The following is an 11,255-nucleotide window of genomic DNA, read 5'->3' as shown; positions in this document are numbered from 1 at the left end:
GCCAAAAGTATTCACTCATCTGCCTTTACAAGCATATGAATTCTTAATTCATAGGGTTTAATATGATGTCGGCCCATCCTTTGCAGCTATAACAGCTTCAACTCTTCTGGGAAGGCTTTTTACAAGGTTTAGTGTTCATGCGAATTTTTGACCATTCTCCCAGAAGCACATTTGTGAGGTCAGACACTGACGTTGGACGGGAACGTCTGACTTGCAGTCTTTGCTCCAATTCATCCCAAAGGTGTTCTATCGGGTTGAGGTCAGGACTTTGTGCAGACCAGTCAAGTTCTTCCACACCAAACTCTCTCATCCATGTCTTTATAGACCTTGCTTTGTGCACTGGTGCTCAGTCATGTTGGAACAGGACGGGGCCATCCCTAAACCCTAACCCACAAAGTTGGGAGCATGGAATTGTCCAAAATCTCTTGGTATGCTGAAGCATTCAGAGTTCCTTTCACTGGAACTAAGGGGCCAAGCCCAGCTCCTGAAAAACAACCCCACACTATAATCCCTCTCCACCAAACTTCACACTTGGCGCAATGCAGTAAGACAAGTATTGTTCTCCTGGCAACCACCAAACCCAGATTCGTCCAACAGATTTCCAGATGGAGAAGCATGATTTGTCACTCCAGAGAACGCGTCTCCACTGCTCTAGAGTCCAGTGGCGGCGTGCTTTACACCACTGCATCCAACCTTTGCGTTGCACTTGGTGATGTATGGCTTGGATGCACATGAAGTTTAGAAGTCTGTAGCGATTGACTCTGCAGAAAGCTGGCGACCTCCGCTGACCCCGCTCTGTCATTTTACGTGGCCTACTTTGTGGCTGAGCCGCTGTCGTTCCCAATCACTTCCACTTTGTTACAATACCTCTGAGAGTCGACTGTGGAATATTTAGTAGCAAGGAAATTTCATGACTGGGCTTGTTGTACAGGTGGCATCCTATCACAGTATCACACCGGAATTCACTGAGCTCCTGAGAGCGACCTATTCTTTCACAATTGTTTGTAGAAGCAGTCTGCATGCCTAGGTGCTGGATTGTATACACCTGTGGCTATGGAAGTGATTGGAACACCTGAATCCAGTTATTTGGATGGGTGAGTGAATACTTTTGGCAATATAGTGCAGTTAGGGGCAAAATTGACAAGCACAGTCAGATTTAATAAATAAATAATGTGCTGGAGATTGTATAAATTGAGTAACCCAAGATTATTATTGTTGGGAAAACTGACAAAAAACCCCAGAAGAAGAAGAAGAAGAATCGTTGGTTTCCCCTTTAAGTAAAGTTTTAATCCATTCTTAAAAGTCATAAAAGTAAGTGATTGGTAAGTAAAAATTGAAATGTCCCAAAATGTGAAATCCATGTTTACTTTTTTTATTGGTAGGCATAACCGTTTTTGATAGGGTGATTATATTTTTCTTGAATGGCGCCCCTAGCCGCCCCTAAATGGGGTCGCTCTAGTTCCACCTTAAAAAGTGCGACGGCTACAGGGGATGGTCTCTCTCTCTCTTTCCCTCTCTCTCTCTCTCTCTCCCAGTGGCGAAACTTTATGCAAAGCCGTGTGGAGTGTTTATTCCGTTGTCGAGTTGTTGAAGAATGGGAGAAATGAGCATGCTCCATGTCCCGCGGTGCAGTCTCTCAGCCGGCTCCAATGTTTTGTAACTCGCCGACACTTAGAAGACTCGACTTCAGCTCCAGCACAAACTTTTAAACTGAGTAAGCCCTTTTGTGTTGTTTGTAAAGTCCGACATTGCTGTGTTTGTTGGTGAAGACTTGCAGAGATTATGAATGCCTCAGCAGTTCTTGTGGTTTTATTTTATTTATTTATTTTTTAAACCAGTGTCAGAAAATGATGGTGACTGTTTAGTTATTTGTCAGCAAATCAATTTTTAAATTTTTAAAAGTCACTGCAGCCCCTGTCACTGACACCGGGAAGGACAGGTGACTGCATGTGCGCCCCACCGGAGCAGAAGTTCTGGGCAAACACTTGTATCCCAACAAATACTTTCCATGAATGCCCCATTCAGTGTCATGCCTTGAAATAGTTTGTGCGTCAGCTAGGCCATTCTAAAAAAGACAAGACCCAACCTGCAGCCTTTAAGAACACTGTATAGGCCTGCATGTTGTTCATATGTGTAAAACGAATGCTCCAAGGCTGTAATTGCATAAACATGCATTTCGGATCCTGATCCTCCAGTTAGAGGAGAAAAAAATAATCTTGAGCAATCCTTCAGACTACAAACTGGGCTGCAGATTATTTAAAGCTCATTTAAAGTCTTCGCCGCTGCCAAATCGACAGAGCAGTTTTCAGATATTGAAGTGAACAAAATCAAAGCATGTTGACCACTGAGTCTTTCTTATCTTTTTGTCCGTAGCTTTGTAATTTTTGGACAATAATGATGTGTTTTTAAACCAAACAGTGTAGATGGTCTACAAAGCTGAATGCTGTTTTTATTTCAGTATTTCTACACTAGTTGATGTATTTATCCTCGAGTGCAGAGGTCCGGATCAAAGTGGACACGTCTTGGTTTCATCAAAATCTAATTTTTCCCGTATTTCCTGTCTGTGTTGTAGTTGTGAGCTATGACGTCGGATGAGCGAGATGCAGACACCATGCTGGACAGCCTGTGCATCCAGGAGAACGGAGAAGTGTACAGAAACCCCACTGAAGTCCAGATGAGTCAGATCGTAATGCCGTGCCATGCCAACCACTGCGGGGAGCTGAGTGTCGGACAGCTGCTGAAATGGATGGACTCCACAGCCTGTTTATCTGGTAGGAAAAGGGACAGAGACACATTTACAAATGGACAAATAGGAACACAAGACAACTCAAAACAAATGCAAATGAAATCCACATACATTTTTATGACAACTACGAGGAGCCCTTTTAAGACATTTTTACGCATCTGCAAACCTGAACGTGCAGCACGGTTGCACTAGTGAAAAGAAATCATTGCAAGCAAAGAGTTGTGGGAGGAAGCAGTGGGCATACATTATAAATTCAGCTCTGGTGACGTGCGCATGGTGTTTTTTCTTTGTTTTGTAAACACCGCACAGCCCATTACATTTCCTGCACACGTGCACAGAAACACACGTACTGTACACAAGTAGCTGCAGTGCATCTTTCACCACACTCCACCACGTATTCACACATATTTGAAACTCAGTTCTCTGAACTTGTGTGACATTGCTCTATTGTGCTTTTAAGCAGATGAACCCAAGTGTGTGTTTTAAGCGTGCACAGCTTAAATACTGATATCCAAAATGTGTCCACAAATGGAGTTCATTGCTTAACGTTATAGCAGTTTTCATGCTCTATAGTCTCAGCCTTGATTTATTCCGGCTTCATACTCTACTACGATAGTTTTATCTACATACGTAAAGAATTATGGCTCACATCATTACAGCTAAACAAATTGTTTTAGATTACTTTGTGTGCTTTATTGCACATTTGCTCAGAGTCCTTGTGGGCGATATCAATATAAACTGCAGTCATGCATTATGAAATGTGATATGGTAGGAACTTAGAGTACTCAGATGTTTCGGGCTTCTTTCACATTTAAATGTTTCATGAAAGAAAAGATGACACTCAGGCGCATTGATTCGTTCTGCTGCCGCTATATGTGTAGACATATTAAAGTCAGACTGAATGAATCCAATCAATTCTTTCGGCGTACTTTTATAGTCGCACGCGTTCACAGATCATAAGCTTTTATTGTAGATGCTTTGTGCTGCTCCGTCTAATTTTCTTTTTTTTTTTGCGTTATCTCTCCTCTCCCCAGCCGAGAGACATGCAGGTTGTTCCTGTATCACTGCATCGGTGGACGACATCCATTTTGAACACACCATAGAGTAACGTATCAGCCTTGATAATGCTCTTCCTAGGTGGAACCTTAAAATTATTACTTGTGCAGAGACTGAACATATTGTATGAAGAGCCGGTATAGAAGAGGAAAAAATGCCACTAAAAAGTCCATTTTCTGTTACATTTAGCAAATGAATGCATTTTTAGCTTAATGAATGGAAATGGTATCTACAATGGAGAACAGTGCTGATCAAACTAGTCTGACTGAGCGTTACGTTTCAGGTTGTGTTGAGTACAATCACCGCTGTTGATAGTAAAGGGAATAATCTGTGTTTGTTTCCTGCAGGGTAGGAAAGGTTGTCAACATTATAGCAAAGGTCAACAGAGCCTTCACGTCCAGTATGGAGGTTGGTTGATGTCGTGTTGTGGTTTCAGCATGGTGACACTTTATATAAAATAAGATGTAATGTAATGAATGTGGGGATTCTTTTCATTTCAGGTAGGCATATTGGTGACTTGTGAAGACCTTTACACTGACAGGCAGTGGAAGGTCTGCCACGCCTTTGCTACCTTTGTTGCTAGAAGAACTGAGGCTGGGAAGGTAAGAGACAAAGACCAAAATATGGGCACTGAGATGTTTTTTTTTTTTTTTTTTTTTTTTTTTTGACTCAATGTCTCCTGGACCTGTGCGTGTTCACAGGTACAGCTAAAACAGGTGATACCTCGCACTCAAATGGAGCAGATGGAGTACAGCCTGGCAGCAGAGCGGAGGAGGATGAGGCTCATCCATGCTGAGATTATCACAGACCTACTGAGCAGCAGCACAGCTCAGCTTGGTACAGACATAAGGCTCTATGACATGAAGCACTTAAAAATCAGACTGATTAAACCTCCTTGTTTTTGTGCTCTCACTCACCAGGAGAATGTCAGGAGTATCAGGACGCTGTGCCGGCGGAGCGGACGCGAGTGGAGAGCGTAGAGCTGGTGCTACCCCCCCATGCCAACCACCAAGTCAGCACTTTTGGAGGCCAGATTATGGCCTGGATGGAGAATGTGGCTACGATTGCAGCAAGGTATGTGCAGAATAATTACTTTTTATTTCCAAGAGAGTTTCTTGCTAAGAGTTAAATGAGAAGATTCACACAGTTGTATGTCTGTATTGTAAATATCAAGCTGCAGCTAGGAGTGGGTTAGGGTAGTTTTACATCAAGACTGGAAACCTTTTTTTTTTCATTATCTTCTAGCAGGGGCCACAAACAGTACAGTCTGATCTCAAGCGGGCCTGACCGGTAATATAAATATAACGACAACTCCAAAATTTTCCCCTTTGTTTCAGTGCAAAGAAGAACAAGTATATTATAAAAATGTTAGCGCTATCCTTTTACAAAACATTTTATGAACAACCTGAAAATTCTTAAGAAAAAAAAGTGCAATTTTGGGTGATTGCTGTCATCTGCTGTTAAGTTCTGGGTCTCAGTGTTGTGTTATGTCCACAACTCTTACTAGAACAATTCATCCTTGTGGACGAATTAGTAATAGCAGTTTTACTTTTATTGAAAAATTGCAGCTAAAGTCATTCATTCATTCATCCATCTTAACCGCTTGTCCTGTGAAGGGCTGCAGCTAATGTCTTCAATTTAATTTTCACACACTGCGAATTCATCCCGCGGGGCCAGACTGGACACTCTGGCGGCCCGGTTTTGGCCCCTGGGCTGTATGTTTGACACCCCTGCTCTAGAGGGTCGCCGGAGTCTACCTAATCTGTCATTGGGCATCGGCAGCCTATCAGAGGGCTAACACAGAAAGACAAACGGCCACCATTCACCACCAATTGTCTTCAGATCATAGGAGAAAGCCAATGCTAGCCCCAGCCGGCCGGTGGATTTGAACCTAGAACCGTCTTACTGTGCTGGCCAGGCTTGTCTACCAAAAATTACCTGCCAGGACTATCAGTGCTATCTTGATTAACACATTACATCTTGTTTGGTTAATGGTCTTATCTTCACTATGAGTGTTCCATCAAACCAATGGAGACTCCAGGAAGCTAAGCAAAGTGAGCCGGCAGTAGCTTCATATTTTCTACACAGATATGTGACTGGTAATAATCTTCTCATCTAACTTTTAGCAAGAAGGTGAATAAGTGACTTTCCAAAAGATAAGCTGTTTGTCTGAGGCCGTTTGTATGAGACTAGATAAGATAAAGAGCAAACCCTTCCCTGTTTTTCCTTGTATTTTGATCTAGTCGCTTGTGTAACGCTCACCCAACCTTGAGGACCATAGACATGTTCCATTTTCGCGGGCCGTCTCACATTGGCGACCGACTGGTTCTGAAAGCTATTGTGAACAATTCCTTTAAGCACAGGTGAGCCTCTGCTTTATGACATGTAATTCAGCGCATAATAATGTATTAATGTATCACAAAAATATACACAGTGCATATGTGCTTAGACCATATAGCTGTGTGATTTTATGAACCATATGCCTGCACACATGGTTGTGTTCTAGCATGGAGGTGGGAGTGTGTGCTGAGGCCTATCAGGGTGGAGAACCTCTGCGCCATATAAATAGTGCCTTTATGACCTTCGAGGTGCTGGACAGTGACAGGAAACAGTGCACTTTACCCCGGATACGACCTGAGCCTGTGGTCAGTTTTCTATGTAACCTATTTCTGCATTTTATAGGCCTTAGAGCACGCAAAATAGCTTATTTTTATTTTGCATTAGAGCTTAAATAAGAAATATTCTTTGTGAGGATTTCAATAATAGGTTTCCCCATGTTTTATAGGATGGAAAAAGACGTTTTCAAGAAGCTATTGCCCGAAGGAAGATTCGCCTTGATAGGTGAGCATTTTCCACTAAACCAACAGCGTTAGTTCTTTACTATGTCTGGCCTATATATAAGAGGGCTAATGTTAGATCTATTGTCAGGATGTTTATAGTCAGAGAAACAACTTGTGCGACAAAAAGATTCTAGTTCCCAAAAGAGTAAACCTTTTTATAGTCTATGATCTCAACACAAATTATGTAAACTATAATCATCATCATCATCAAATCCACAAATATCTTAAACTATGACGAAAGCAACATACCCCTATCAGGCATAACATTATGACCACTGACAGGTGACGTGAATAACACTGATTATCTCTTCATCACGGCACCTGATAGTGGGCGGGATATAATGGTCGGTAAGTGAGCATTTTGTCCTCAAGCTTAATATGTTAGAAGCAGGAAGAATGGACAAGCGTAAGGATTTGCGCGAGTTAGAAAAGAGCCAAATTGTGATGACTAGACGACTGGATCAGAGCATCTCCAAAACTGCGGCTCTTGTGGGGGGGTTCCTGGTCTGCAGTGATCAGTCTCTATCAATAGCGGTCCAAGGAAGGAACAGTGGGAAACAGGGTCATGGGCTGCCAAGTTCTGGGCCGTGTGGTCCGATCCAACAGATGAGCTACTGTAGCTCACATTGCTGAAGAACTTAATGCTGGTTCTGATAGAAAGGTGTCAGAATACACAGTGCATCACAGTTTGCATAGCCACAGATCAGTCAGAGTGCCCACTGCCAGAACTGCCAACAATGGGCATGTGAGCATCAGAATTGGATCACGGAGCAATGGAAGAAGGTGGCCTGGTTCTGATGAATCACATTTTCTTTTACATCACTTAGGAGGCCTGCACAGCCCATTACATTTCCTGCACATGTGCACAGAAACACACGTACTGTACACAAGTAGCTGCAGTGCATCTTTCACCACACTCCACCACATATTCACACATATTTGAAACTCAGTTCTCTGAACTTGTGTGACATTGCTCTATTGTGCTTTTAAGCAGATGAACCCAAGTGTGTGTTTTAAGCATGCCTGGCCTCCATAGGATGCCCAATGGGGAGAAGGTAGGCCAGCTAAGGCAGTGTGATGCTTTGGGTAATGTTCTGCTGGGAGACCTTGGGTCCTGCCATCCATGTGGATGTTACTTTCACACGTACCACCTAACTAAGCACTGCTGCAGACCATGTACACCCTTTCATGGAAACGGTATTCCCTGATGGCTGTTACCTCTTTCAGCAAGATAATGCACAATGACACAAAGCTCAGGAATGGTTTGAGGAGCACAACAACGAGTTTGAGGTGTTCCAAATTCCCTAGATCTAAATCCAGTAGAGCATGTGCTGAGCAATCGAGTCTGATCTGAAACAAGCCCGACCTCACAACTTACAGGACTTAAAGGATCTGTTGCTAACATCATGGTGCCACATACCACAGCACACCTTCAGGGGTCTAGTGGAATCCATGCCTCAACGGGTCAGGGCTGTTTTGGCAGCAAAAGGGGACCAACACAATATTATGAATGTTATACCTGATCGGTGTATATGTTGAAACTTTATGTTAGTATGCATATTCACACAGTGTCATCGTTGCATGATTTTTCTAGTGTCGCACAACAGAATCTATTGTACAGCAAATGACCTGGTGCAGCAGCAACTCACCGCTGAGCAGACTCTGTTGCAGATTCAGCCAAGCATAATGCGTTCATTGTTCGGTTGTTAAACGCCTGACCTCCAGTATAATCTGTATTCCTTTGTTTCCTAACTTAACATGGAGGATCATTTCTCAAGAAAAGTTGTCCACCTATTAGATGAGCTTTCTTTAGTGCCTGAAGGTGCAGCACAATGTATAACCATCGCCCTTCGTGTTTACAGAAAATATATTATCTCCTGCAAGCAACCTGAAGTGAGCTTGTCTGTGCCCTGGGATCCAAGCAACCAGGTATTTTATTTAATGAGAACTGAGGCACTCGAACTCAGTGAAGCTGTGCAGATATTGTGTTCGAGCTTATTAGTTCAGACAACGCTTTATTTTTTCAGATGTACTTGAGCTACAACAGTGTATCAGCACTGAAACTAATGGATACCAGGAACAACTGGGTATTAACTTCTGAGAAAAATAAGGTCAGTATTGTTTGTGTTATTTCCCAGGAAATAGCTCGTTCAGCAGTTACAGCTGTTGGGTTTTCTTGACCTGTATTATTTTAGACTAGAAACGGCTCAGTCACAGCGGGGTGCTCAAAATGTGGGCCACAGCGTTTTAATGAAATTGAAAAATAATGCAGAATAAGTCTGAAAACTTTTCATTCGGCTGTCCCGGCAGCTAATGGGACAGTTTTTTTTCATATGTGCATGTGCAACACCTGGAACAAATCCTATTTATAGACAATGGACCAACCTCATCTTTGTGCGTGTGTTTTGTTCTTAGGTCAGACTGTACACTCTGGAGGAAAACCACATGCTGTGTTTTAAGGTGGAGATGTACGTCAGCGTCCCGGCAGAGCAGACGTTCGTCCTCCTGTCAGACCTGAGGAGGAGAAAAGAGTGGGACCAGCATTATGAGTCAGTAGCATACACATAAATGTATGGCATACATTATGATCACGCTCAGAGTGCAGGATAAGCTTAAATTCCTCCAGGGTGATGTATTATCAAAGAGAACAGAAGGACAGTTTATTTTCCACATACTGTTTTGACCACACAAGCAGTTTGGCCATATGGATGACAGTGTCTGTTAGGCTAATGGTTGATTACTATACTATACATATAGATATATATATTATTTTTAAGTTTTATTCAGTTTTTTTTTTGCTTGCATAACTAATTACACTACAAAATCTTGAAAAATAATGGAGCTGCTGAGCATTAGCAGGACAGCATTGCCACTTAGCGCATGTTAGCTTGCAGATGTTAGCTCAGAGCTGCGCCAAACGTACAGCCTCACTGTACATGGCTATATACTCCCAATTATATTTTCTTTTGGGGCAACAGTAGACGTGAACAATGTAATTCTGTGAATGCATTAATTGAAAGTGTGGCCATTTATCTGCACTGGATATTTATTGATGTTACTCGATTGATTAATGGTCTTCTTTTAATGTGGCAGCAATCTGAGTTAAAGTCTATAATAAACTGTGTTTCAACTGCAGGGAGTGTGAGGTGATCAAGCAGGCAGATGAAGATGACACCCTTTATCGCGTAGCTACACCCAGCGTCAGTAGAGGGGGCAAAGGGAAGGACTTTATCTTGCTGGCATCTAGAAGGAAGCCGTGTGATTGCGGGTATCGTGAGATAATCTTGCTTGCATCACTTCACATTTTGCAGATTTATTTTTTTTTTTTTTTTTCCATTTCAAAAAAAATCATGATTTAATATTCCACTTTATATTACAGGCAACAAGCTGAGTAATACTGCTGTCCTCATTTTTTCTGCCTCAGTGACCCATATCTGATCGCTCTGCGCTCTGTCACTTTGCCCACTCACCCACCCACTGAGGACTACACCAGGGGAGAGGTGGTCTGTGCTGGCTTCACAATCTGGGAAGAGTCCAGTTCTGTCACCAAGGTTAGCCAAAGGAGAAGGGCACGTACGCTTGCTTTGGTCCCTCTTAGCCGTGTTGCATGGTGCACTGTAGCTGCTCAAGATGAAAAGTCCACCAAGACCTGTCTTTTTGTTGTTTCAGATCACGTACTACAACCAAGCCACTCCGGGGGTCCTCCCCTACATCTCCACAGACATCGCTGGCCTCTCATCCAGCTTTTACAGCGCCTTTTCTGCCTGCAGCCAATTCCTGGAAAACAACAAGGATAGCCTGGCTGCTTTGCCGCCCTCCGCACTGTGACTCACAGTGTCCCAGACAGTAAAACGGTAGCACCAGGCAGAAGGGATACAATCGTTTCCCTGCCTGTATCTTATTTGACTTCTGTTGTGGAGGTGCCGTGCTGTTAAAGAAGCCACATTTGAATGTAACTGCCAGCCTGCGATTACTAAGGCCAGTGGATTTGTAGTTTCTGTGGCTGAACCTGCTACTTGTTTGCAGCAAGATTAATAGGTATGAAGCAAGAGTGCACAATGCCTCTGAGATGCTGTTTGACTTTAAGCCTCTTAAGGTTTATTGGAGCTAATATATTCTGAAAAACTTTCTGTGCAATATAATTTATAGGAACATTGATCATATATTGGTATGTGGTTTAGAATATTTAACACAATCTCAGCTTTTATCTCGAGGCGGCCGTGTTATTAATCATGTCGCCAGTCCTTAAAAAATGAACATAAAACTAGCCAAAGCTGAGATGTTTTAATGCTGTGTTATAGTTTATTTTGTATCACACTGAATATGAAGTCTAAAGTATTTGATTAAATCATAAATTAACAGAATGCAAACCTACACGCTGCTTTATTTGTGACACAACTACTGTATGTATAGTTTTGCAGACATGCACTCTAACTGTTTCTATGTGGGCATTCAAATGCCAAGAGACTCACATGACACGCTGTTTTGATTGAACTGAAACGATATCACAGTAGAGCGGTGGACTATAGTCACCGTTGTGTTGCTGCTCCACATTCTTTTCATTCCTTAACCAAGAAAGAAGAAAAGGCATGCAATTGTGTTCCTCTGTAACA

At 42.5% G+C, this 11,255-nt stretch overlaps 1 protein-coding gene across 1 annotated transcript; it reads left to right on the top strand.

The window, feature by feature from the left end:
* Positions 1-1,052: 1,052 nt before the first annotated feature.
* On the top strand, positions 1,053-11,154 carry acot11b (acyl-CoA thioesterase 11b). The gene is made up of 16 exons (XM_084548264.1): positions 1,053-1,714; positions 2,573-2,771; positions 3,781-3,850; positions 4,150-4,210; positions 4,303-4,404; positions 4,504-4,639; positions 4,723-4,876; positions 6,046-6,165; positions 6,309-6,447; positions 6,588-6,643; positions 8,505-8,571; positions 8,670-8,753; positions 9,058-9,191; positions 9,779-9,910; positions 10,067-10,193; positions 10,312-11,154. Exons 2-16 carry the CDS (start codon positions 2,582-2,584, stop codon positions 10,468-10,470), a joined length of 1,731 nt encoding a protein of 576 aa, XP_084404390.1. The 5' UTR covers positions 1,053-1,714; positions 2,573-2,581; the 3' UTR covers positions 10,471-11,154.
* The last annotated feature ends 101 nt before the right edge of the window (positions 11,155-11,255 follow it).

Source organism: Chelon labrosus, assembly GCF_963514085.1.
Source record: "Chelon labrosus genome assembly, chromosome: 7".
NCBI lineage: Eukaryota > Metazoa > Chordata > Actinopteri > Mugiliformes > Mugilidae > Chelon > Chelon labrosus.
This window is presented reverse-complemented; position numbering and strand designations above follow the sequence as displayed.

Bases quoted from the DNA above. Each gene is read 5' to 3' on its own strand.
- acot11b (XM_084548264.1), top strand. From the start codon at position 2,582: ATGACGTCGGATGAGCGAGATGCAGACACCATGCTGGACAGCCTGTGC. The intron at 2,772-3,780 runs GTAGGAAAAGGG...TCCTCTCCCCAG, and splicing joins CTCCACAGCCTGTTTATCTG to CCGAGAGACATGCAGGTTGT. The intron at 6,166-6,308 runs GTGAGCCTCTGC...GTTGTGTTCTAG, and splicing joins AACAATTCCTTTAAGCACAG to CATGGAGGTGGGAGTGTGTG.